This window comes from Ranitomeya variabilis, chromosome 1 (assembly GCF_051348905.1).
Source record: "Ranitomeya variabilis isolate aRanVar5 chromosome 1, aRanVar5.hap1, whole genome shotgun sequence".
Taxonomy (NCBI): Eukaryota; Metazoa; Chordata; class Amphibia; order Anura; family Dendrobatidae; genus Ranitomeya; species Ranitomeya variabilis.
This window is the reverse complement of record NC_135232.1, coordinates 658,401,505-658,429,114: the sequence shown is the minus strand read 5'-3', so window position 1 is coordinate 658,429,114 and position 27,610 is coordinate 658,401,505. Positions and strand designations below refer to the sequence as shown.

The 27,610-nt window shown below is 46.1% G+C and overlaps 2 protein-coding genes across 3 annotated transcripts in view; one reads left to right on the top strand and one right to left on the bottom strand.

Moving 5' to 3' along the window:
• LOC143774992 (uncharacterized) overlaps positions 1-27,610 on the top strand; it is a 132,920-nt gene that overhangs the window by 22,859 nt on the left and 82,451 nt on the right. The window lies entirely within an intron of this gene.
• The window catches only part of SRP54 (signal recognition particle 54), a 28,211-nt gene continuing 1,961 nt past the window's right edge, over positions 1,361-27,610 (bottom strand). For both annotated transcript variants that reach the window (XM_077262789.1, XM_077262784.1), the window contains exons 2-16: positions 26,668-26,774; positions 22,854-22,945; positions 22,641-22,725; positions 22,010-22,114; positions 21,858-21,924; positions 13,835-13,892; positions 13,602-13,752; positions 12,612-12,760; positions 12,362-12,462; positions 11,581-11,667; positions 5,327-5,400; positions 3,768-3,876; positions 3,123-3,293; positions 2,602-2,697; positions 1,361-1,813 (exon numbers count right to left, since the gene is read on the bottom strand). In XM_077262789.1, the coding sequence (XP_077118904.1) occupies positions 1,722-1,813; positions 2,602-2,697; positions 3,123-3,293; positions 3,768-3,876; positions 5,327-5,400; positions 11,581-11,667; positions 12,362-12,462; positions 12,612-12,760; positions 13,602-13,752; positions 13,835-13,892; positions 21,858-21,924; positions 22,010-22,114; positions 22,641-22,725; positions 22,854-22,945; positions 26,668-26,745 (1,515 nt within the window). In that variant the 5' untranslated portion in view covers positions 26,746-26,774 and the 3' untranslated portion in view covers positions 1,361-1,721. The remainder of the gene's footprint in view (positions 1,814-2,601; positions 2,698-3,122; positions 3,294-3,767; positions 3,877-5,326; positions 5,401-11,580; positions 11,668-12,361; positions 12,463-12,611; positions 12,761-13,601; positions 13,753-13,834; positions 13,893-21,857; positions 21,925-22,009; positions 22,115-22,640; positions 22,726-22,853; positions 22,946-26,667; positions 26,775-27,610) is intronic.

The window sequence follows — 27,610 nt, the reverse complement described above, 5'->3', positions numbered from 1 at the left end:
GCCAAATACAGGAGCATTCTTGAAGAAAACCTGTTGGAGTCTGCAAAAAACCTGAGACTGGGACGGAGATTTGTCTTCCAACAAGACAATGATCCCAAACAAAGCAAAATCTACAATGGAATGGTTCACAAATAAACGTATCCAGGTGTTAGAATGGCCAAGTCAAAGTCCAGACCTCAATCCAATAGAGAATCTGTGGAAAGAGCTGAAAACTGCTGTTCACAAACGATCTCCATCAAACCTCACTGAGCTCGAGCTGTTTGCCAAGGAAGAATCTGCAACAATTTCAGTCTCTCGTTGTGCAAAACTGATAGACATACCCCAAGCGACTTGCAGCTGTAATCGCAGCAAAAGGTGGCGCAACAAAGTATTTAGTTAAAGGGGCCAAATAATATCGCACACCCCACTTTTCAGTTTTTGAATTTCCACAAAAATTTAAAATCAATAAATTTAGTTCAACTTCACAATTGCGTTTCACTTGTTGTTGATTCTTCACCAAAAATTTACATTTGGTATCTTTATGTTTGAAGCATGATATGTGGGAAAAGGCTGAAAAGTTCCAGGGAGCCGAATACTTTCGCAGGGCACTGTAAACGAGCTGTTAAGATCTATGGGCTAGATATAGACCTCCATGAGAATCTGCCTCCACAGCTTATTTTGCACGAAAGGAAATGCTACCCAGAGCGAGACCTGTAAATCAGGAGAGCAGACTGTCAGTTATTACATGTCCCACACTGGTAATGCCTCCTTTCATGTATAATAACCTCTGGAGGCAGATTCTCATTGAGGTATGTCCTGCCCATAGATCTTAACACCTCATTTACATATTAAAAAAACAACCTGGATTAAGATATTGGATCACAGATATCAAAATATTCTATTCACCTTTCTATAACCTAAATGCCAATATAGATGTCCTAGGAGGGTTGATTTGATCCTACCGACAGACTCCCTTTATAAGAAGAAAAGAGTTAACGTAGCAGTCCAATTTGTTGTGCCTGGATAATCCTTTCAACAGGATTTAAAATACTAACTGCAGACTATATTAAATGGATCTTAGACCAGATGATGCTGGTCTACTTACTTTGAAAATCCATGTCAAAACAGCATTAGGTAATGTGCACAAGCAGTGCAGTTTTTACATTTGAAAAGTTTCTCTTCACTTTCAGAGCCCAAAACTCCATGTGCATGTAGTTTGACCATTTTCATTAGCGAGTGACTAGCACTTTAAGAGGGTTTTTTTTTTTTTTTTTTTTTAAACATGGACTTTACTTAAATAGGTAATTGAACCAAGACATTGTGAACAGGAGAGTGCCCCACCGCACATTTCACCATCACACAAATTACTACACAATCAGACTACAACCATTAAGAAATTTATTTTACAGCAGACAATTTTTCAGGAAACTGCCAGTGATGAAGTATACAAAGAGGTTAACATTGGTTGTAAATAGTCTTTTTTTAACATCTCCTATTTATTTCAAAACTTAAATTAATTTGCGATATAATTTAAAACTGGATTTCCTTGTCATAACTTGAAGTAAAAGCCAAGTAGTAATATGACAAGGACCATATGTAATCTTGTTGTCTTTAAATCCATTTTATTTCACGTTCTTCAAGAAGCGACAATGCTCCCTTTCTAGCAGAGTTTTAAAAGTCTCTAAAAGAAAGATGCGGTTGCAAAGTGAAGGATCCTCTGTTGAGAAAGGCAAAACGGTTGGCTACATGTTGTTAAATCCCATCATTCCTTTCATGTTACCAGCTGCTCCTTGTTGAAACTGTCTCATCATAGACTGTAGACCGGCCATTCCGCCTGCAAATCACAAGGACATTCATTAAAATCAGCTTTTGTTACTCAGAGTCCACGAGTAAGGTCGTTACCAGGAATACAAGGGGTAGGTAGTTTGGAACTCAAACGCCAGAAATGGTAATAAATAAATAAATTAAAAAAATTACGTTATTACATTATTCAATGCATATTAAAATAATAAAACATCCATAATTAAAAACTACAGATCATGGCAAAAAAAAATAAATTAAGATTTTCCTACGCATTTCAAGCCAGTGTCTGAACGATCTTTAGTGATGTAATAATAAAAAAAAAAGCGCAAAATGTGTGAAACCTGGTGGTCTAGTGGATTATCAAACAGGGACCAAGCGGCCACTCTCCTAATGGGGTTGTGCAAAAAAAAAAAAAAAAAAAAAAACACCAACAAAAAACACAGGCCTTGAGGATGGCAAGAGCTGTGAAATTAAAGCAGACTCATGTTGCTGCAGATGCATGGAAAATATTTATTAGTCTGGAGGCTAGAACGCTCCAGGCATGCTCATCTAAAACAGGAACAAGGAGCGCTCCACAGACCGCCACAACTTTTTTCCTTCTCAATTTTTAGTTATGGCCTAAAGCCATGTCCTCTCAATGCAGTCTTACTGCAAGTCAGCAACATTACCAAATTTATTAATAAAAGCGGCACAGCAACACCTTATGGCGGCACAGTTACAAGCTCAATGATTGCATCCCGATGGGCGACTGATTAACGCAGTTCCAGCTTCTCCACCCCAACTTACTCCCCGTCTATCATAACGAAAGGCAGTACTCACCCATGTGTTGTAAAACCCTGGGGTCCATCATTTTTGCCATTTGTTGATTTAGTTTGGCCATTTGTGAAGGATTTACATTCTTTGACATGTCGCCACCTGGAAGTTAAAACCGCAAAATAATACGAACGGGAAAGTCTGTGTTATCCATTAGGCAATGCCATTCAGAGTAACGTACAATATATTAAAAGTTTTTTTTTTTTTTTTTGTAAGTTACAATATGTAGTAGCCTTGAAGATCGCATCTTTTCTTCTATCTATACTTACTGGGAATCCACTTCCCACTCTGATTTTCTCTGCCAGACCAGAAGCGATGACGTCCTGACCCTGCAGCTAATCAGTGACCGCAGCGGTCAGATAACTAGTCGCTGACATCATTTGAGGTCTAGGCGGAGACCGTTGTAGCAGATACAAATAATTTTAAAAGTTCTCCATCTGGTGGCAAATTTATAATACATCTTGATAGACTTGTACCTCTAAAAATAGATCAGAATGTTTAAATTCACATACATTACACATACACACCTTTGAAAAGTCCCTTGATGCCACCCATTTTCTTAACCATTTGTGCAAACTTTGTGTATTGTGCTAAGAGCTCTTGTACATCTCTTGTAGATACTCCCGACCCCCTGGCCACTCTCTGAATTCTCCCAGGCTGTTTGCTGAAGAGTTTGGCACCATCAGTGTTATCGAGTTCTACAGGGAACAGAAAAAAAAATGTACATGCAAGGCTCAAAAACCCGCTGAAGATGCTTCCCATATCAATTACAATGATATTGTAATATTGAGTGTTGATAAAATTTGCTTCTGGCTGCCTTGGCGACCTGCTAACAGCTGATCAGTGAAGGTGAAGAATCTCAAACCTCCACCGATTTGATACTGAGGGACTTATACTCGGATATGCAATCAAAGTCCTGGATAACCTCTAAGTTTGTAATGCCATAGCACAGCAGCCTCGTAGTCATTTTACTGAGAGGCAAAGTTAAAGGGGTAGTGTCATAGAACGTAACCCTTGTGTATATGAGCTTACAGACATTTTATGGGGCTTACTACCTTGGTACAGTGGCGTAATATTAAAGAATGGTGGTCTTGAGACAATCCCTTTAATTATAGGAAGTCCAGTATATATTCATGTGAATAGTTGCGCTCTATCGTAGAACGTAATCTTACCCTGATCGTTCATACTATCCATTATGGTCATAAGTTTCTTAAGTCGTGCCATTGATTCTTGCTCATTACCCTTGCTCATAAAATCTTGTCCAAAACCAGGAATCATGCCCTAAGAGCAAATAAAAAATAATAAGGAAAACCAAACACAAAGCACCTACAAAGGGGTTTTATATTATATATATATATATTTTTTTTAAGTACCCTAGAAAGGAATCATACAAAAGAAAGGGGACACCAGATTAAAAAAATACAAATAATGCCAAACATGTTTAACTTTTGGGGAACTGCAATTTGTGAACACTCGTTTATGGCTTTTGCTGATAGTAACAAATGCAATGTCGAGACTTTGGTGACTTGACATAAAAATCGCATGTGACATCCAATGTGGTAGCATTGCAGTATGCAATAAAACATGACTGTAGGATTTTTTATTGCAATCTGCATGAGACTTTGTGGTCATATCCCTCTTAATTGTAATGTACTGAGATATACTGCGATCTCTGGGAGGCAGAATCAACAGCAGGTGAAGATTTTATGCCGTTCCCACTGCGGTATAATTAGGTAGTGATTAGGCGACTACATTCTTTGGGTCAGTGCTATTACAGAGATATCAGATTTATAACTTTTTCTTAATATTTGGCTGCTGTCACACACCAAGACGCTTTTTGCATCACCATATTTTGAGAGGAATAATTTTTCCATATTTCGTCTGACAGTCATGTGGCTGCTTGTTTTTTTTTTTGTGGACAAGCTGATGTTTTTATTGGCCCCATTTTTGGGCACATGACATTTTTTGATCGCCTTCTATTCTGATTTTTGGAAGGCAGAATGAACAAAAGCCAGCAATACAGGAACTGTTTTTAATCTATTCACTTTGATTGATTAGACAGCTTTATTCTACGGGTCAGAGATCCCACGTTTATATAATTGTTGTATGTTTTGTCACTTTTACACAAATTTCATAGAAAAAAAATGTTTTTTTGTGGGACAAGTTGGTGTTTTCAGCTATACTGTTCTTTGTTTTTTTTAATTTCCATTTAACGTTTTGATCGTGTTTTATTCCACTTTTTGTTTGGCTGTATGGTGACGTTTTTGCCACTTTCTTCTTTTTTAACTTTCATTAGTCTGTTCACTGGTATAATGCATTGCAATTGACCAGCATTGCAACGCATTATACCAGTCAGTGCTGCACTAACAGAAGCCTTTTAGACCATGCTCCTGGCATGGTCTAAAAGGCTTACCGTAGCTGGCTGACCCGGAGGTCATTATGAGGACGACGTGGGGGCGCCAATCAGCAGCCCTCTCCCTGCCTTCTAAATACCATGATCAATAGCGATCACAGGATTCAGGGGGCTAAAGGACCCTTGGCAATGTGGGCACAGCTCCTGCACCCTAAATGATCACCATGATGTGCCCATACGTCAAAGGTCGGAAACCCTTATCCGTGCATGACGTATGGGTAGGTCGTGAAGGGGTTAAAATTGTTAACACCCAAGATAATAGCATAAGTAGCTATCACAGTCATGCTGCTTGCAGTAGTTCTGGAGCAAAACACTTACCAAAATCTGGCTAAATGGACCCATTTTCATGATATTTTGAAACTGTTCATACATGTCTCGTAATGTGAACTGACCTTAGAATACAAAAGAAAAAAGGAGATTTTTGTGTACTCACCGTAAAAGCTCTTTCTCTTAGTCTCTAACTGGGGGACACATGACCATGGGTGTTATGCTGCTGTCCACTAGGAGGCGACACTATGCATAATCTGAAAAAGATTAACTGTGGCTCCCTCCTCTGCAGTATACACCCCTGGACGGCATCAGCCTTCTCCAGTTTTGTGCAAAAGCAGTAGGAGGAACGTAACATGAATAACATAGACATGCCTATAAGAAGGCCACTATGTACGAGCTCAAAGAACAATATGAGAACTCAACATGAACAACAGCCCGAAAAGGGCAACAGGGTGGGAGCTGTGTCCCCCAATTAGAGGCTAAGAGAAAGAGATTTTACGGTGAGTACACAAAAATCTTCTTTACTCTGTGGCCTCATTGGGGGACACAGGACCATGGGACGTCCTAAAGCAGTCCCTGGGTGGGAAGCAATGGACAAATATTGTGCAGACAGGCCCCTATACTTAGGGCACCGCCGCCTGCAGAACACATCTACCCAGGCTCGCGTCCGCTGAGGACTAGGTATGAACCCTGTAGTGTTTAGTAAACGTGTGTAGGCTAGTCCAAGTGGCCGCCTTACACACTTGTTGTGCCGAAGCCTGGTACCGAATGGCCCAGGAGGCCCCTACCGCCCGTGTAGAGTGTGCCGTAATACCGGCTGGAAGAGGAGAATTCTTAAGGCGGTAGGCCTCTTGTATGGTGGATTTGATCCACCTGGCAAGGGTAGCTTTGGAAGCTGGCAGACCCTTGTGGCCACCTTCCGGAAGGAGGAAAAGAGAATCAGACCTCCGGAAGGACGCAGTCCTAGACACGTATATACGCAATGCCCTGACGAGGTCAAGCGTATGCAGAGCCTTCTCCACTCTATGAACCGGACAAAGGTATGGTAGTGAAATTTCCTCATTGAGGTGGAAGTTGGACACAACCTTCGGAAGGAAGGATGGGGCCGTACGAAGAACTACCTTGTCCTGGTGAAAGGCCAGGAAGGGCCGTCTGCAGGAGAGTGCTGTCAGTTCAGACACCCTGCGTAGCGACGTGATTGCCACCAGGAAAACCACCTTGTGGGAGAGAAGGAGGAGCGGGACCTCCTTAAGGGGTTCGAAGGGTGGTTCCTGCAATGCTGTAAGGACCAGGTTGAGGTCCCACGTTTCTAGTGGTCGTCGGTAGGGAGGAACCAATCGGGAAACCCCCTGAAGGAAAGTCCTTACTTGCGGCTTGGTAGTAATGCGCCTTTGAAAAAGCACTGAGAGGGCTGACATCTGGCTCTTAAGCGAACCCAATGACAGCCTGGCCTCCAGACCCAATTGAAGAAACCCAAGTACTTTGGGTAGGGAATAAGGGAGTGGGGTCTGGCCACGAGATTTGCACCAGGTAAAGAAAGCTTTCCAGGTACGGTAATAAATCTTGGCAGAGGCTGGCTTCCGTGCCCTGATCATGGTTCCAATTACGTCCGGCGAGAGCCCTGCCTGGGTTAGAACCCAGGTCTCAAGGGCCACGCAGTCAAATTGAGAGCCCCTGAGTTCCGGTGGTAGAACGGGCCTTGTGATAGAAGATCGTGGCGGTCGGGGAGACGCCAGGAGGCGTCTGCTGTAAGTTGTACGATGTCGGCGTACCATGTACGTCTGGGCCAGTCCGATGCAATTAGGATGGTTGGAACTCCCTCTTGTTTGATCTTCCTCACCACTCTGGATATCAGGGGGAGAGGTGGAAAAATATACAGAAGCTGGAACTGGGTCCAGTCCTGAACCAGAGCGTCTGCTCCGAGCGACCTCGGATCGTGTGTTCTGGCCATAAAGTTGGAGACCTTGGCATTGAAGTGGGATGCCATTAGGTCCACATCCGGGGTCCCCCAGCGGTGACAGATCTGGTAAAAAATTTTGGGATGGAGACCACTCGGCCGTGGCATATGTGAATCACCAAGGGGGGACCCGCAGTACCCAGGCGATGCGAGAAGTGTCACACATCCTCCGCTGGGCGGGGGACACAGGGCCGGTTCTTTCGGCGGTCCACATTCCGGGTGTGGACAACTGGGAAGCAGACTTCCTCATCAGGGCATTGCGTATATACGTGTCAAGGACTGTCCGACTGTATTCTGATGTGAGAGGCTGCCAGTAAGTGATGGAAAACCTCAATGCCAGGAGGATGGCATGAATTTCCAGGATGTTGATGGGCATGGTCACTTCCACTGGGGACAACTTGCCCTGTGGTGTAGGTGCACCGCACCCCAACCCGTCAGTGGTCAGAACCATCCACTGACCTGTGAGAAAGGATTTCCCCTTTGCTAGCGAGGTTGGCTTGAGCCACCAGTGCAGGGACCTCCTGGTTGACGACGTTAACAGGAACTCCCTGTCGAGAGAAAAGGGATTCCTGTCCCAGGACTTAAGAATGGCTAGTTGGAGAGGCCTGAGGTGAAACTGGGCAAATGGGACCGCTTCTATTGCTGACCCCATCTTGCCGAGAACTCTCATGGCAAACCGGAGAGATCAAGGGGGTTTGCGGAGGAGGGTGCGAACTCCTAGGCGGAGAGCCAGTGCCTTGTCCTTGGGAAGGAGCACTAGACCCCTGGAGGTGTTGAATAGCATTCCCAGGAAGGTCAGGGTTGGTGATGACTTTTGTAGGTTGATTAACCAGCCCATGCGACTGAGAGTATCGGTTGTGATTGAGACGCTGAGCTCGCAGTCCTTGAAGGTGGGAGCCTTGATGAGTAGATCGTCCAGGTATGGAACGACTACTATGCCTCTGGAGTGCAGGACATCCATGGTGGCTGCCATGACCTTGGTGAACACTCTGGGAGCCGTGGCGAGTCCAAAAGGGAGCGCCACGAATTGGTAGTGGTCCTGGCCTATTGCGAACCTGAGAAACCTCTGATGGGCAGGTGCAATGGGTATATACAGGTATGCGTCTTGTATGTCTATGGAGGCGAGATATTCTCCCTTCTCCATGGACGCAATGATGGACCGAAGGGACTCCATGCGGAAGTGACGGATCCGTACATATTTGTTGAGCTGTTTTAGGTCTAGTATGGGCCGTACGCTGCCTCCTTTCTTGGGAACTACGAACAGATTGGAGTAGGACCCTCGGAAGCGGTCGGTCGTGGGGACCGGTACTATGACTCCTGCTTGAAAAAGCGAGGAGACCGCTTGGTGGTAGGCACGAGCCTTGGCTGGCGGTTTTGGGGGACAGAGAGGAAGAATCGGTCCGGTGGGTTGGAGGTGAAGTCTATTTTGTATCCGGAAGACTCTAGTTCCCTGACCCACCTGTCTTCTGTAATAGGCAGCCAGACTTGATGAAAGAGCAAAAGTCGGCCGCCTACTGGTGTGGTGTCTTCCGGAGTTCGTGAGTCATGATGAGGAGAAAGTCTGAGATTTTCCTCCTCTGGGCTTAGGCTGGCCTGCTTTTGACTGCCAGGTCTTGTCCGACCTTTGCGTCGATCGTGAGTTGTCCCTGCGTGGGGAACGGTTACGATTTTGTGCTGGATGCGAGACGGACCAGCCAGAGGAATTCCGAAAGGATCGGAATCGAGTTTGGTTATGCTTCTTGTAAGTGCGTTTAGGTCTGAGTTGGGGAAGAGAAGTACTCTTACCCCCGGTAGCGTTGGATATCATAGTGTCCAACTGTTCACCGATAAGTCTCCCACTGAGGTAGGGGAGGTGCGTGAGGGACTTCTTTGAGGCTGCGTCCGCTTTCCATTCCCGCAGCCAGAGGATACGCCGAATTGTGATGGCGTTTGATGCTATCCCCGCTACTCCCCTTGCTGAATCCAGAGCTGCATGAAGCATGTAGTCTGCTACGACTGCTATTTGAACCGCTAGGTCCGACAGCTCAGGAGCGGATGCTTGGAGAGCTTGTAAATTTTTTGCCCAGGCCAGAATGGCCTTGGCAGCCCAAACTGAGGCGAATGCGGGAGCCAGGGATGCCCCTGCTGCCTCGAAAATTGAACGAGCCATGCGTTCTACCTGCCGGTCTGCTGCGTCCCTGAAGGTTGAGCTATCTGGCAGTGAAAGGAGGGTCTGTGCTGCTAGCCTAGAGACTGGGGGGTCCACTTCGGGTGGGTCTGTCCATTCCTTGGTCTCCTTCTGTGGGAAGGGGTACCTCGCCTCCAGATGTCCAGCACCCGATGGATGGAAGAGATTATGTCCTCAACTAGCGCTGTATTGCTAGGGGGGATTGGGATCAGGGACCCCTCCGTTTCCATGTCTGAGTCAGAGTCTCAGATGCCTTCCGAAGTATCACTGAGGCATCCCCTGCTGAGTGAGCTGGGGAGGAGGCCTTCTCTGGTCGGGGATTGCAGAGATCTGCATTGTCTGGCCCTGGAATGGGACGGTCTAGATGACCTGGAGCCACGGTGTCTCTCCCTAGAGGGGGATGACCGTGTGCTATGGGATGACGGAGATGGACTTGATCTATGGGTCCGCTTGCATCCTGACCTAGACGTGGATGTGCCAGGGTCATCTTGTTACTGAGTCAAGCTCTCCCTTTGCTGGGTAACGGTCATAGCCGAGGCATGACCCTGCAGAGCCTGAAGCAATGTGGAGGTTAGGTTATCTATAGACTGCGTCATAGATTGCGATATCGGAGTAGCCCATTCCGGCATGGCATTAGACACCGAGGCATTCGCAGGGGCTTCTTGGGGCTCTGACACATTAGTTTGTATACAGTTCTGACAATGTGGGTACGTGCTGCCACTGGGGAGAGCGGTCCCGCAGGCTGTGCAGAATGCATAATAGCAGTTCTGCCTGGTTCTCTTGGACCTTGAGCCCGGCATAGTGCACAGAGTGCAGAAGGGCTAGCTATATAGAGAACCCTATAGTCATTGCAGAGAAGCCTATAGAGGAGCCTTATAGGGAATATGGATTGACAGCGGAGTAAAAAACCCAGCTGTGATCTTACCCCACCAGTGTGCCCCTAGGTCCAGCGCCGAAGATCCACAGTCCTGTGCCCCCCGGAGACTGACTGACTGCCTGGTCTTGCAGACCGGGAGATGCAGGGTTAATCTGCAGCAGAAAATGGCTGCTGAGGAGAGGAAGGGGGAGAAGGGGGCGGAGAGCTGGAAAAAGGCGGCAGAACTGTGTAAAAACAAGCCCTTTCTGTCTCGATCCGCCCCCTCTATGACACTGTAGAGTGTCATATTTGTCATCCGGGGGGGCGGGCCGGGGGGGCGGAGAGGAGGCGGCAGCTTCAGCTAGGCCGAAGCGGGGCCTAAATTGGATGCCTGAGGCCTAGAAGGGCTCCAGGCCGGCGCGAAAGTCCGGGAGGGGGTCGGATCTGAACCGGACCCCCCTGGATTTAAAGGCAGGATGGCAGTGGGGCTATAAGTGGAAGGGGGAGCCCGGTGTGGGGTCCCCCTGAGACAGTATATAGCTGGTGCTGCCGCAGTGACACGGAGCCCTGTGTCTGTATTGTGCCATGCCTGCCTGCATTCCCCCCGGCCCCAACAGGAGCTCGCAGCTGGGCTGGGGTCCCTGGATGCAGGCGCAGTGTGCTGGCCCATTGCTGGGAGCTGTAGAATGCTGTCTGTACAGGCCCTACCTGAGGCGTCTCAACCTAATACCCCCAGAGGGGGATTAGAGAGGGTGCTGTGTCACCATCAGGGGGCTTTATCCTCGCCTCGACCTCAACCCAGAAACCAAAAGGAATTGGGGAAGGAGGGGGGTCTCGACTTCGAACCAGCACCCGAGGGACTGGGGAAGGAGCGACATGGGGAATAGCCATCTCGACTTCAACTGGGCACCTCGTAATAGGGGGCCGAGGAAGGAGCCATGCCGGGAGTCTCACAGGAGACCTTCTTTTCTTCATCTGTAATCCCGTCGAAAAAAACGGAGTAAAGAAAAATTTTTTTAGGTGTGCCTCCTATGCAACACTAAGCAAAAACTGGAGAAGGCTGACGCCGTCCAGGGGTGTATACTGCAGAGGAGGAGCCACAGTTAATCTTTTTCAGATTATGCATAGTGTCGCCTCCTAGTGGACAGCAGCATAACACCCATGGTCATGTGTCCCCAATGAGGCGACAGAGTAAGCAAGGATTATTTAACTTTCTTGAAAGAAAGGTTTGAGACCTCCCAAAAAGTCTTATATTCATTTTTGGAATATAAAAAAATATAGTAATCCCACAGACACCCAGCATTAGTTGACATATTACTTACCATGCTTCAATTTCTCTATCAGAGCCTCATTGTCGTCTAACTTCAACTCATTCACCTTATCAATCAAACCTTCAATATCTCCCATTCCTGTCGGAAACAAGATGATTACCAAAATAAAATAACTTTTCAATGGGAAAGCAGACCCACACACAATAAGACATCTTAAGACATTGGCACTTTTCTTAACTAAAAAGTATTGAGAGGTTCACACAAGTTTATTTCACAGTCCGTATATGGACTGTAATGCCTGAACTTACAGCCCCAGACACATAGGAGGCTGTAAATTCAGATTAGGACACCAGCAGTCGGTCTGGGCTTTGTGGTCCGTACATGGGCCGTGAAATACACTTGTGTGAACCAAGCGAAAGAGGTTGTATTGGTATGGTATGGCAATTAGTGGATTGTGGTTGCTCCATCTTATCTGTTGGATCAAGTCTGTATATACTGTACCCATCACACAACAAGACAAGCCTTTATGGAAATAGATTTCTGCTGTTATAGGTCACTAGGAAGTCCATTTAAATAGAATGACTGCAGTTCCACAAATTAAAAGTCTACCCCGAGGGTGCATTGAGACGACAGTGTAAATTTGTCTGAGACCCAGAAAACTGGCAGCGGGTCTTCTGAACCTAGTGTGACAGCCTCATAGAAATATATGAAGCTGTCACGCTCTAGTCAGGAGACTCGTGGCCAAGCCGCACATTGCGGTTGGATCTCAGATGGATTTACACGGATGTCTGATTGCGCCCTCCATGAAAATACTTCCATGGAACTAACTTACCTAGTAGTTTGCTGATAAAAGGCTGCGTTTTAAATGGCTCAAAATCATCAATGTGTTCTCCAGTTCCAATGAAAATAATAGGGCTCTTTGTAGCAGCAACACTAAAAATATACAATGGAGACATCATGGATTTTGTGGGTGCACAGCCGCACATGATAAAAGAAATATAAAAAGCACAAAACCATACACAATGTCATTTAGAATTAAATCTGCTGCCGTAAACATTAATGAGTGAAATTAATAGACTTACGCACTAAGCGCGCCCCCTCCTTTCGCGTGACCATCCAATTTGGTGACAATAACTGATGCTACGTCTACTTTATCCTTGAAGGCTTTGGCCTGAGATTCACAAGCCTGTCCTATTGAGGCATCCATAACGTATACAATGTTATCGGGTTGCTAAGTATTGGATAAAAAAAAAAAAAAAAAATACAATTACACATTTTTAGAATAGTAAACTTTTACTAGGAAAATTTTTTTTTAATAATATTTCTAATGGCTTATGTATAATCCTCGCTACACAGGTTATCATTTATGTTGGTCTCTCCTTACTTTATTATGTTAAAAAAAGGGAAACTCCTTCACCCAGTGGTGAGTACGGTATATAGACAGAGGTGTGTGGCTGTAAAATGAAAATTAGAAATATATGCACCATAGAAACGAATCTTTCCTATCCTAAAACACAGCAATTTGCAGGTCCCAGCCACCATCAATGGGAGTGATTGACAGATGTCATTTTCTTTCGAGATAACATGTCATTTTGCAAGACTGTAATCAGCGAGTGTTAAGGACCATTCTCAATGTGCCAAATATTCAGCCAGTGTTGGTTTACCATCTCTCGTGTGTGACTGCAAGCAAAGGCAGATTGCACGACTTTGGGCCAGTTCACACGAGCGTGTTATACGGACATGTGCACCATGGACTACACACACTCTAATTATACTAATGTGCCAGTGTACATGGTTTCCACCCAAACAATTTTCTGCATGCAGTACATGGCTCAGATTTACGGACCAGACTAGTGCTCCTCCTGCATACACCGCTGCATAAGAACCAATGTAACCCATCAATTTGTGGACTTGACTTTCCTGAGTTTTAGTACAGCTGTCAAAATACGGCCTTAAGCAGAATTCACTAAATCTCAAAACTTTGATTTGCGCTGCTTTTGCCTGCATATGTCATTGCGGCAGATTTAATCACTCACACCGCATACTAATGGAAAGCTAATAGATTGCCTTACTATGGCATTGGAGACTTGAAGCATTTCTTCAAACAGAGAATCTTCTTGCTTGTGTCGACCACTAGTGTCCACAATAATAATTTCAAAGTTTTCATTTTTGAACTTCTCCACACCTTCATAAGCAATATTTACTGGATCCATCTCTGTATAACTGTGAGAAGAAAAGAAGATGGATCATTATCGAGCGTTGGCAACTGACCTTTACTGAAAACTAAAAAAAGAGATCCAGTTACCTTCCATAGAATGGGATCCTGGCTTTTGTAGCGTTCTGTTTCAGCTGATCAAAGGCACCTGCAAAAAAAGTATATGGTCTATTGGTTACATTTAATAGTCCATGATAATAAGCAAGTAAATTTGGACTCTTGAAAAAACATGAGCCGCTCATAGCACCGACTGGCTGCAGACAACAAACACATGGAGCACTAGCAGAGACTCAGCGCTAGAGCCAGAGAGGGCGAGTAAAGTAGAAACTGCACCATGAGTTTTCCAATACCAGAAAACACTCAAAAACCAAGGTAGATATGGGTCTAGTGACCCGTGTCCACCTCCTACTGACACCAAGCTAAAACTGATTAGCCTAATGCCAGCTGGTGGGTGTACACTGCTGGAGGAGGAGCTAACTTTTTTTGAATAGTGTCAGCCTCCTAGCGACAGCAGCATACACCCATGGTTCCTGTGTCCCCAATGAAGCGATAGAGAAACACCCTTTAGGTTGTGTGCACATGGCCTCTAACGTACCCATCAAGTCACAAGTGGATGTTTGTGCGATGGCTCCAATGCTGGATTCTTTTCTCTATCGCTTCATTGGGGGGACACAGGTAACCGGTAACCATGGGTGTATGCTGCTGTCGCCAGGAGGCTACACTATGCACAAAAAAGGAAGATAGCTCCTCCTCCGCAATATACACCCACCGACAGGCACAAAGTACCTCAGTTTAAGCTTAGTGTCTGTAGGAGGTGGACCTGGGTCTGATCCCAGATCCGTCTTTTCCTTTTCAGGTCACCCGTTTTGTTTTATTAATCTTTTTCCTTTGTCTTTCACGTTCTTCAGCTTCAGGGTAACAGGGTGTAAGTTCTCACCCTGTTTTCCCATACTTATGTGACCGAGAGAGCAGTGGGCCACATCGCCCACTCTCAGACCAGCAAGGCAGGACCTAATCTCCAGTCACCTTCAAGGTGTTCAGGGTGATTCCCAGTTGCTGGTCCTTTGCCTTTTTCCCTCCTCACCCCCCTCCTTGGAGAGGGCTGAGGGGAAGACTGTGGTCACCAGCGGTGGCCTCCCCCCTTCCAGAAAACCCTCGCCCCCCCTGTGCCTACCCTCCCCCGCAGCGGAGCATGGCACCGTAACATGTCTGTCCCTTAGCAGGGGTCTGGCCGGCTTGGTTCCCTGCACAACCGCGGCCATTGTTGCCTCTGTCGGTTTCCATAGGTTTCCCAGCCTAGCCTATAGGACTCACCTGGTCTCCCGCTGCGCATTTGAATTTTGCGAGCTCCCCAGGTTTGCGCACGTCTTCTTTGCGCCTTATTCCCTTATTTCTTGCCGGCCGGCTTATCCTCCTGGCTGGACACGCCTCACGGCACATCAGCCAATCAGTGTCCTGTTTTTCCCTTTCACCAGCCGGCATTTCGTAGCCACACCCCCTGCTCTGCACGCGTCTTCATCCTCCTATCGGAGCCTTCTCTTCTGGCTGCAACACGGCGTTTACCCAGAGGTGCACTTTTTTTTCCTGTTTCTTGCTGGGCCCCCTGCGTGCCAGCCAATTAAAGTCAGACTTTCGTTTTTACCGGCCGGGAGCTTAGCCACGCCCACCACTCCGCATTCTCAGAGTGGCCAAAAGCCATCTTGGACCCTGTGCTTCTGCTGCTCGTGTGCCCAGTCCGAGACACAGTCTTTCTCCTGCGCATTTGGCTCAGACTTCACCTCAGCTACCTGCGGATATCTGATAAGGGGGACACATCTTACCCAACGGTCTTCAGCTATCTCTGGCATCAGGTAGGCTCTGCCCTCTCACTTCCCTTGCCCTGTTTTCCAATATAGCCACTCTTCAGCAGTTTCACCAAGGCTCAACTTATGCCCAACTGTGCAGGGGCTTCTCGTCCCCCGTTTGAGCCCACTGCGATTCATTACACCTGTGTCCACTGCAGAAGAAAGTGGTCTCCAGGTTAGGCTACTTTCACACTAGCGTCGGGAAAGACCCGTCGCTGTGCGTCGGGCCGACGTTCCCGACGCTAGCGTGGTCTCCGCCGCACAACGGGGGCAGCGGATGCATTTTTCCCACGCATCCGCTGCCCCATTGTGAGGTGCGGGGAAGTGCGGGGAGGTGGGGGCGGAGTTCCGGCCGCGCATGCGCAGTCGGAAAAAGCGGACCGTCGGGAGCAAAAAACGTTACATGTAACGTTTTTTTCTCCCGACGGTCCGCTACCACACGCCCAAGCGTCGCAAAACGGACGCGACGTTTGGCAATGCGTCGCAAATGCGTCGCTAATGTTAGTCTATGACGAAAAAACGTATCCAGCAAGAACTTTTGCTGGATGCGTATTTTCGGCAAAACGACGCATTTGCGACGTATTGCAGTTAACGCTAGTGTGAAAGTAGCCTTAGCCGTCTCCTTTCCACCCGTCCTGCAGTCCTTCCACCAAGTCTGCCCCACAGGAGCGTTCTAATGCCCAGGATGAGAGCATACCCCTCCCTTCAGAGTGGGCTGTTGCCATGTCACAGTCGGTCTCTGACTTGACAAAAGTATCGCAGTCCCTGGTCCTGGAACGTCTTCCTCTTCAATCTGCGGTCACCAGTGCTCCGAAGGCCCCTCAGGGTGATTCACACGCACCTGACTATGACCTTCACAGGGACAGATTGGGTACAAGGCCTAGGAAGTGGCTCTCTCTAGCTCTTCGTCCGGTTCCACAGGTCCCTCTGCATCATCTAAGGTGCCGTTTTCTCCCCATTTCCCCTCCTCGGAGGCGGCTTTTGGGTTGGACGTGGACTCCCAGTCTGATTCGGACCACACCTCAAAAATGTAGGACAAGGAAGATAGCAAAAATAAGGCTATTACCCAAAAACTCAAACTAAAAGAGGATGAGGTTCCCACTCAGGAGCACTCAGTTTCCTTTAAGCGGGTAAAAAGTCCGTCCCGGACCTTTCCCGGCTACAGAGAGTTTGAAGCGACTATAGCTAAACATTGGGAACATCCCAAAAAGCATTTCCTGGGAAGGAAGCAGCTAGACATTCTTTACCCCTTTAGCCCAGACCTTGTCGGTAAGTGGGGAGAGAACCCCAAGATGGACCCGCCGATTTCTTGCCTGTCTTACAAGGACAGTTCTATCTCTACCGGATGATGTGTTTCTTAAGGACGTTACGGACAGGCAGATCGAGTCTTTGGCTAAATCAGCCTTTGAAGCGGCTGGTGCCTCTATCTGCCGTAGTTTTGCTTCCACCCGGGTGGCAAAGTCCATCTCTGCCTGGGCCAAAATGCTCCCCCAAGGCATCCTGGTGGCAGCTCCTCCTGTTGAGATGGCAGATCAGATTGGCCACGCCAGCAAATATCTTCTGGCTGCCTTTTGGATGCGGCCGGTTGTTCCACCAGGGCTCACAGCAACATCATTGCTATACGCTGCATCCTCTGGTTGAAGGCGTGGAATGCAGATCCACCCTCAAAAAAGTCTCTCACGACCCTAGCCTTTCAGTGTTCTAGGCTTTTTGGGTTCAAACTGGATCAGATAATTTTGGATGCTACCGTGGAGAAAAGTACTTCTCTTCCTCATTCCAGGCCTATACGTTTTTTCAATAGGAAAGGGCCTCTGCATTTTCGTTCCTTTTGTCCCTTCTCTTCTTCAGAGACTTTCTCCCAGCAGGGCTGCTCGGCCGCCCAGGGGAAAGGAAGAAACCGTCCTTCAAACCTCACTGGAGGCCAAAGGGTCGTTCTCCTCTTCAGAGACGCATGGTTGTCGGTGATCGATGACACCTGGGTCAGAGAGGTAGTTATGTCCGGTTACAAAACAGACTTTTCTTCCAGCCAAACCAGACGTTTCTGTCTCGCCAGCCAAGACTCCCGTCTCAGGCCCTAGGGGTTGTTCAGGCCGTCTCTTCCCTTCTACACACAGGAGTAATCGTATCCATTCCCTGGAACAAACGGTTTTCAGGACTCTAATCTTTTTTGCAGTCCCAAAGAAAGACTGATCGCTCCGTCCGATCTTGGACCTCAAACAGTTGAACCGCCACTTCAGGATGGAGTCCCTACACTCAGTGATCGCCTCCATGGAACCAGGAGAAGTTCTTTGTTCTGTAGACATTCAGGATGCTTATCTCCACATTCCTGTTTGTGTCCAGCATCAGAGATTCCTTCGGTTCGCGATCCAGGAGCATCATTATCAGTACACGGCCCTTCCCTTCAGTCTGGGCTCTGTGCCCAGAGTTTTCACCAAGGTCATGGCAGCGGTCATGGCCATTCTTCGCTTCAAGGGGATTGTCATAATTTTTTACTTGGACGATCTTCTGATCAAGGGGCTGTCCCGCCGAGACTGCGACCAGAGTCTTCAGATCACTCTGGACACTCTGGTACATCTCGGCTGGATAGTCAACAGAGAGAAGTCCTCCCTGGTCCCAGTTCAGCGTCTGGTGTTCCTGGGTATGATGTTCGACACGGCGCAGGCTCGTGTTTTCCTTCCAGGGGAGAAGTTTTCATCTACCTGCCAGGGCATCAGCTCCCCAAAGCGTCTAGCTCCTCTCCCCCTACAGTCCTGCATGAGGTTCTGAGGAAGACGATTGCCTCCATGGAGGCCGTGCCTTTTGCCCAGTTCCACACCCGTCCTCTTCAGCTGGTCCTCTTGTCTGCCTGGAACAAGAGAACCGTCTCCTTGGACCGACCCATGCTTCTGCTCCTCAAAGTGAGGAACTCCCCTGACCTGGTGGACGCTATCTGCCTCAGTCCTGCGCAGGAGGTCCTTTCTCCCTCTCCGGTGGCAGGTCATCACTACTGACGCCAGTCTCACCGGTTGGAGAGCGGTCTTCCTTCATCATACAGTGCAAGGTTGCTGGAATGCTCAGGAAGATGCTCTTCCCATCAATCTTCTGGAGATCAGGGCGATTTTTCTTGCCCTTCTCCACTGGCAGGAAAGCCGGTCCGCATTCAATCGGACAACGCCATGGCCGTGGTTTACATAAACCATCAAGGCGGGACTCGCAGCAAGCAGGTTATGGCAGAGGTGACAAGGATTCTGCCATATCAGCCGTTCACATTCCAGGGGTTGAAAATTGGGCTGCCGATTTTCTGAGCAGTCAGGGTCTCGCAGCGGGAGAGTGGTCTCTCAGTCCCGCCGTTTTCAACCAAATTTGCCAGCAATGGGGCACCCCTGAAGTCGATCTGATGGCTTCTCGCATGAATCACAAGGTTCCTTGGTTCCCTCTAGCCATCGGTTCCGATGCTCTGGTAATCCCGTGGTCTCAATTCCAACTGCCTTATCTTTTTCCGCCCCTTTGATTCTAAGGGTCGTGAAAAAAAATAATTGGATTGGCCAAGACGGGCCTGGTACGTGGAGCTGGTGAACATGCTAATGGACGTCCCCTGGAGGCTTCCAGACAGTCCAGATCTTCTCTCAGAAGGCCCCCTCTTCCACCAGAGTTCTCAGTCTCTGAGTTTAACGGCATGGCCGTTCAGGCCGCAGTCTTGAGGTTTTTCTCACCAGGTCATTCAAACCATGATTAGGGCGAGAAAACCAGCATCTTCGCGCATCTACCGCAGATATTGGAAGGCCTTCTTTCGGTGGTGTGAGGAAAACAATTTGTTTCCAATGTACTTTTCCCTTCCTTCCATTCTTAGTTTTCTTCAAGCGGGTCTTATCTCGGGTCTATCGCTCAGTACTCTTAAAGGACAGGTTTCCGCTCTGTCTATTCTCTTCCAGAGAGATCTGCCTTCCCATTCCCAGGTAAAGACCTTTCTTCAAGGGGTCGCCCACCTGGCACCCCCTTATCGTCGTACGATAAGATCCCATGGGATCTTAACCTTGTCCTTGATGCACTTCAGCGCGCTCCTTTTGAGCCCATCCAAGACATTTCTTTTCCTCTCCTGTCATGGAAAGTGGCTTTTTTAGTTGCTGTTACATCCATCAGGAGAGTTTCTGAGTTAGCGGCATTATCCTGCCGCTCTCCGTTCCCGATTCTGTATCAGGACAAGGTGGTTCTCAGGCCCGTTCCTTCCTTCCTCCCAAAGGTGGTTTCCTCATTTCACATCAATGAAGACATTGTTCTTCCTTCTCTATGTCCCTTTCCAGTTCATCCCCTGGAGAAGTCCCTCCACAAGCTGGATTTGGTCAGAGCTATTCGAATCTATCTTTCTAGGACTGCTTCTTTTCATCAGTCCGATTCCCTATTTGTCATCTCTGAAGGTCGTCGTAAGGGGCTCCCAGCTTCTAAATTCACTATTGCTTGTTGGTTTGGTATGGCAGTTTTGGAGGCATACAGCATTCGGACAAACAGCCTACTCCAGGGGTAAAGGCTCACTCCATCCGGGCGGTGGGAGCTTACTGGGCAGTTCGTCACCAGGCTTCGGCCTTGAAAATCTGTAAGGCCACTACCTGGTCTTATTTGCATACCCTTTGCAAGGTTTTAAAGAGTTCATACCCATGCCTCGTCTGATGCAGGCCTGGGAAGGAAGGTACTGCAGGCGACGGTTACGCACCGACCGACCTGAGTCTGTTTTCTTTGCGTTCTTTATGCTTCCCACATTTGGGAGACTGCTTTAGGACGTCCCATGGTTATCTGCGTCCCCCAATGAGGCGATAAAGAAAGAGGGATTTTTGGTACTCACCGTAAAATCTTTCTTGGGAGTCTTCATCGGGGGATACGGCACCCGCCTTAACTGGTTGTACCGCTTTTGAGCCTATGGCCTTTTGCTGTTGTGTTGGTATATATGTTGAGTTTTTGGTTGCTTCTCCTACTGCTTTTGCACTAAACCGAAGTACTTGGTGCCAGTCGATGGATGTATACTGCTGAGGAGGAGCTATTTTCCTTTTTTTGCATAGTGTCAGCCTCCTAGCGACAGCAGCATACACCCCATGGTTACCTGTGTCCCCCAATGAAGGCTCCAAGAAAGATTTTACGTTGAGTACCAAAAATTCCTCTTTTTCTGAAATAAGCAGCTTGTTAGCAGAAACCACCTGAAAAATGATCATACTACTTCTTGTATTGTCTTCATGATCTCAGAACCCGGACGCAGCAAAGACATAAAAAGATGAACATGTGCACAGCAATATAGTTTTTACAATGCTGAGCGCTATGTTCATTTTTTGCAGCACTTTTTCAGGCACCATCCTCTCAAAGACGTTGCGTGCACATAACCTTAAACTTACAGTAAATCACAAGTACCAGAAACATCAGATATCTCTATTAACCTCTTTACGACCTATGACGTATTGATACGTCATAGGTCGTGTATCCCTCTTTGATGCGGGCTCCGGCGCTGAGCCCTGCACCTTTTCCGGCACATGACAGCTTATTTCATCAGCTGACATGTGCCCCTAACAGCCGCAGGTGGAATCACAATCCACCCACGGCTATTAACATGTTAAATGCCACTGTCAATCTCCAACAGTGGCATTTAACACTGGATTATTTTTTTTCGCCACGTAAATAAAAAGAACCTAAACATGTTTGGTATTTGCTCACTAGTAATGACCTGGAAAATCATACTGGCAGGTCAGTTTTAGCATTTGGTGAACATGGTAAACAAAAAAAAATAAAAATTGTGGAGTAGCACTTTTTTCTTCAATTTCACCGCACTTGGAATTTTTTTCCAGTACACTGTATGGTAAAATTAATGTTGTCATTCAAATGTACAACTTGTCCTGCAAAAAAACAAACCCTCACATGGCCACAGACAGAGAAAACAACAACAACAAAAAACCCCACAAAAAACACATGGCTCTGGGAAGAAGGGGGAGCGAAAAAACGAATATGCAAAAACTGAAAATCCCAAGGTCTTGAAAGGGTTAACTAGACGTATACCACGAGTGTCCTACTGACGTTGTTTAGCCTTTGCTCTAACTGTACTGAAAGGTGTGACAGACATATGCAGTCAGAAAGAAAAATGGACAGATCTAGAATTCCGTTTAGCTGCACTGATCAAAAGTTCACCCCCGAACACAACACAGAAACATGGTGTGAACCTACTCGTACGATCCCACTGATTGAGCCTCAGAACGTGCAGCGAGACACACGGCTCTACTCCAATGCGCGTCTTCATTTGCGGCTGCATCACTCACCTGCTCTGAATGTGTCGGCACATATCAAACACGTCTTCCATCCTTTTCTCTGATAGTAATACGCCAGCTAAAAAATGAAAATACACTAGAGGATTGCCATACACAAGGTAACGCACAATATTACATTTAATAAAAATATCAATATAGCTTACCTTAGAACAAGTTGTGGTCTTTCCACTTCCTTGCAATCCGACAAACATTATAACATTTGGTTTTCCTTTCGTAGGCGTCCATGCCTTCACTCCGGGATCTACAAGCTATGGAACAAGAGCAATATTTCAGCTTCAAAAGGCAAATACAGTAACGATCATCTGTTTAAAAGGGATGCAACACTGAAAACTTTTAATCGTAGCTCCATACTTTTAGTACCGAATGTGGCTGTATATGACTTTATCCCTTAAAGGGAATGTGACTGATTGGTTATACCAAAAGTGTGCAGCCGTGCCTGGTAAACAATGAAGGGGACAGGGCACTCACCGGACCATCAAGGTCTAGTCAGACGGGTAATTGGCAGGACTGCTGAGTGAAACCCCCCACCAATCTCATCAACTTTAAAGAATTGGAAAAACTACTTTAACATCATAATCTAGCAATAGACTAGTACACTTAAACTCGTGTTTTTATTGTTTTTCCCCTCTTTATTAGGGCTGCCTTTATTTTCCTTTATTAGGGTTTTTCATCAAAAGAACCTAATATGCCATACATTTTTTTAGAATGAGCTAAAAATCGTTAAATTATTGCTTATCAGATACCAGCAATAAACAGCGGCATAGAAGACCATACCTTGACCAGTTCCTTGAAAACAGCATGCTGGATCATCTTCCTCTTATTAAGCCCAGATGCCATTTCTTCCAAATCAATAGCGGATCTAGAGAGAAGATGAACATTAACTATGTAAGTGACCATCTGTCATAGTCCCCTTGTTAAAACCTGGCTAAAAACTAACATTAACATGAGCAATAAATCACTACATAAAAAGAAATAGCGAGGTCGTACTTGACATTTTCTCTTAGCTGCTTTACAAGCTTGATGTTGACGTCGGCTTCCAGTAAGGCCGTGCAGACTTCTTTCAGCATCGCACCGAGCACCTAAAATACAAAGGCGGAACGATAGATGTGAGCACTTCAGGGGGCCGGAGACAATTCTTATACAATGTTAAAGGTAAGAGGAGTATAAATAGTTAGCAGTTTTGCACCGATTTTGAGATCTCTTTTCTCCATTCATATACAGTGATATCCTTTAGATCTGACAGCTAGCGATGAGCGAATGTGCTGGGATAAGGCGTTATCTGAGCATGCTCGGGTGCTGAGTGTCTTCAGCGTGCTCGATAATATGTCTGAGTACTTGCACCTAACGAACAGACAATCCCTGCATGTGTTGCGGCTGTTGAACAGCCGCGAGATCTGCAGCTGTGGGGGCTTGAATATAATATTTGAGCACGCCCAAGATACTGTTAGCTCCCGAGCATGCTTGGATAACACCTTATCTGAGTACATTTGCTCATCCCTACTGACAACTAATCATACAGAAAAAACGATAAACCAGCACATCACTACAATACAATGTTGCATTTAATAAAAACCAGAAGAGGATGGTTGAGAACAGACAAGTTCAATTTTATTAAATTCCTTGTCCGGCACCTTAATCTCAGGCTCCAATTCTGTAATGGTCATCCGGTCTCCTACACTACATTGCTTCATGCATATTCAATAGAGAGATGGGAATAGGACAATGACAGACTTCTTTTTGCTTTAGCCCTTGAAAATAAAGGAGTGGGCATGTTGAATTTCAATATGTCAAATCCTTTTCACCATCTACAGTTGTGGCCAAAAGTATTGACACCCCTGCAATTCTGTCAGATAATACTCAGTTTCTTCCTGAAAATGATTGCAAACACAAATTCTTTGGTATTATTATCTTCATTTAATTTGTCTTAAATGAAAAAACACAAAAGAGAATGAAGAAAAAAGCAAAACACTGATCATTTCACACAAAACTCCAAAAATGGGCCAGACAAAAGTATTGGCACCCTCAGCCTACTACTTGGTTGCACAACCTTTAGCCAAAATAACTGCGACCAACCGCTTCCGGTAACCATCAATGAGTTTCTTACAATGCTCTGCTGGAATTTTAGACCATTCTTCTTTGGCAAACTGCTCCAGGTCCCGGATATTTGAAGGGTGCCTTCTCCAAACTGCCATTTTTAGATCTCTCCACAGGTGTTCTATGGGATTCAGGTCTGGACTCATTGCTGGCCACCTTAGAAGTCTCCAGTGCTTTCTCTCAAACCATTTTCTAGTGCTTTTTGAAGTGTGTTTGGGTCATTGTCCTGCTGGAAGACCCATGACCTCTGAGGGAGACCCAGCTTTCTCACACTGGGCCCTACAATATGCTGCAAAATTTGTTGGTAGTCTTCAGACTTCATAATGCCATGCACACGGTCAAGCAGTCCAGTGCCAGAGGCAGCAAAGCAACCCCAAAACATCAGGGAACCTCCGCCATGTTTGACTGTAGGGACCGTGTTCTTTTCTTCAAATGCCTCTTTTTTCTCCTGTAAACTCTATGTTGATGCCTTTGCCAAAAAAGGTCTACTTTTGTCTCATCTGACCAGAGAACATTCTTCCAAAACGTTTTAGGCTTTTTCAGGTAAGTTTTGGCAAACTCCAGCCTGGCTTTTTTATGTCTCGGGGTAAGAAGTGGGGTCCTCCTGGGTCTCCTACCATACAGTCCCTTTCCATTCAGACGCCGACGGATAGTACGGGTTGACACTGTTGTACCCTCGGACTGCAGGGCAGCTTGAACTTGTTTGGATGTTAGTCGAGGTTCTTTATCCAACATCCGCACAATCTTGAATTGAAATCTCTTGTCAATTTTTCTTTTCCGTCCACATCTAGGGAGGTTAGCCACAGTGCCATGGGCTTTAAACTTCTTGATGACACTGCGCACGGTAGACACAGGAACATTCAGGTCTTTGGAGATTGCTCATGCTTCCTCACAATTTGGTTTCTCAAGTCCTCAGACAGTTCTTTGGTCTTCTTTCTTTTCTCCATGCTCAATGTGGTACACACAAGGCCACAGGACAGAGGTTGAGCCAACTTTAATCCACGTCAACTGGCTGCAAGTGTGATTTAGTTATTGCCAACACCTGTTAGGTGCCACAGGTAAGTTACAAGTGCTGTTAATTACACAAATTAGAGAAGCATCACATGATTTCTCGAACAGTGCCAATACTTTTGTCCACCCCCTTTTTTATGTTTGGTATGGAATTATATCCAATTTGGCTTTAGGACAATTCTTTTTTTGTGGTTTTTTCATTCAAGACAAATTAAATGAAGATAATAATAACAAAGAATTTGTGTTTGCAATCATTTTCAGGAAGAAACTGAGTATTATCTGACAGAATTGCAGGGGTGTCAATACTTTTGGCTACAACTGTATGAGCAGGTGAGGGAGAGCGAGGATATCCCATTTACATTTTTGATGGCCGGCCAAACGTGACAAGATGGACCGATGTGCATCTAAAGTGTATGGGCACCTTTACAAATATATATCATGTAGGTCAAAACATCATTAACAGATTGCTCCCACTCAATGCAAACGAACAATACTCCAAGGTGCTCAAGTCCCCGAGAATACTACTCTGTAAATAGAAAATTATATGGAAAAAGTGAGTGAACCCATCTAACATAGATAAGAAATCCAAGTATTATCCAGAATTAATCCTCCACCCTCCATTCATAATGGGAGTCTTAAATCCTTTGATGCGCTGCAGCAGGAATTTCAGTTCCCAGGGTTAAGGTTGTATCAATACAGACGGGTTCAGCACGCATTTCAGTCACAAAAAAGGAAAGGGCCTATAGTGATTCAGAAGGATCTAATGTTAGACTATATACTAAATAACAATGGAACAAAGGGGGCAATATCCGAAGTATATGGCGATTTGTTACACACCTTTCTACTAGATTACCCTATTAAGGCCAGAGGGAAGTGGGAGGCTGAGTTGGGGGAAATAGACGATGATAGGTGGGAGTCTATCTTAGAATACGTACCCAAGTTATCGATGAGTGAACCTGGGAGATTGTCACAACTGTATGTGATAAATAGAGCCTATAGGACACCTGACATGTTATTTAAAGCCGAGTTGAGAACAGATTCTGGATGCCCTAGATGTTCCCAGTCTCAGGCGGGAATATTGCACATGCTATGGCTTTGTCCCAGATTATTTGCGTACTGGGTTGTGGTGCTGAACCAGATCGGGGTGATTTATGGGTGTTCGATTCCCAGGGATCCAGTGGTCTGTGTACTTGGGTATGTGGAGGAAATCCTGACCGATGAAACTGCTAAAATGGCAATTGCTAGATTATTATTCATTGCGAGAAAGGTGATTGCAAGGTATTGGATTAGGGAGGAACCTCCTACCAGACGAGAGTTTATTGCGCAAGCGAATCATATTGTCCAGCTCGAAAAAAGTATATATAATAAAAGGAATAGGATGGGTTTTTTTCAAAAGCTGTGGCAGCCATGGCTGGACGGGAATAATTGAGGGATTGTGGTACAATGATGCTAATAGTACAACATGTATGTAATGTTTATTCTCTTCTTCCCAAGAGTTGTATGGTTGGAGTTGGTCTTCAGAGGGGTGGGGGGTGGGGGGAGGGATTGTTTCTTGTTAAATCAAAAACACAAATGTACCGTGTTATTTGAGTGGATATTATTGTTTTTCCTATGCACAATAAAAAATATCTGATTAAAAAAAAAAAAATCCTCCACCCTCCATGTTTATCTTCGAGTACATGAGAGCAGGCCTCACCTCTTCATTAATGATTGTGGCATTGCTCAAGGAGCGCAGAGCCGAGGTTATCTTCCGTCCGAGGTCTGCCAAAACCATCTTGGCGGCTGAAAGCTAATCACTCTAACCTGCAATAGAAAATTGTAGAAATAACAATAGAACAAATTTCATGGCAAAAAAAAGTTATAAAAACGGAAAAATCAGACAGAAAACTGACACATTAACACACGACAAATACATAAGAATCACCCAAGCTATAGAGTAAGATGCGTCATTTCTGGGGTGGCTGAGCTGATGATTTTAGCCTGGGGGGGGAGGGGTGCCAATATACTTGGCCATTTCCCAGGCTATTAATATCAGCCCACAGCTGTCTGCCTAGCCTTTGCTGGTTTGATTTTATAGGGGGACCCCATGTCAATTTTTTCTGGGGTTCCCCTGTAAACTAGCCAGTAAGGGCTAAGCAAACAGCTGTGAGCTGATATTAATAATCCGCTTTCCCTCTGCTGGTTCTTAGAGTATGTTTCCACGTTCAGTATTGCTGCGGATTGGATGCTGCGTACAGCCGCATAGGCCAGATGTTACAGCATAGTGGATGGGATTTTATGAAATCCCATCTCCACTAAGAGTTTAAAGACGCAGGTGGCACACCTGTGGAGACGGACATGTGGCGCGTCTTTATAGACCGCAGCATGTCTATTTATCTTGCGGAGACGCTCAGTCTCTACAAGATAAATATCACAGTATGTATAGGGTGCGGTGATTCCGCATGTGTTCAATGAACACATGCAGAATCACCGTATGCACAAAAGTCGGCAGCGCTTTGGACGGAACGGGGTATCTGCTGCGTCCAAAGCACTGCCTTTACAGAACGTGGAAACACCCTTAAAATCATGCAGGAGCCCACGCAATTTTTTAAAAGAATTTTTCTGAAAAATAAACAGATATTGCATTTCATGCAAATTTC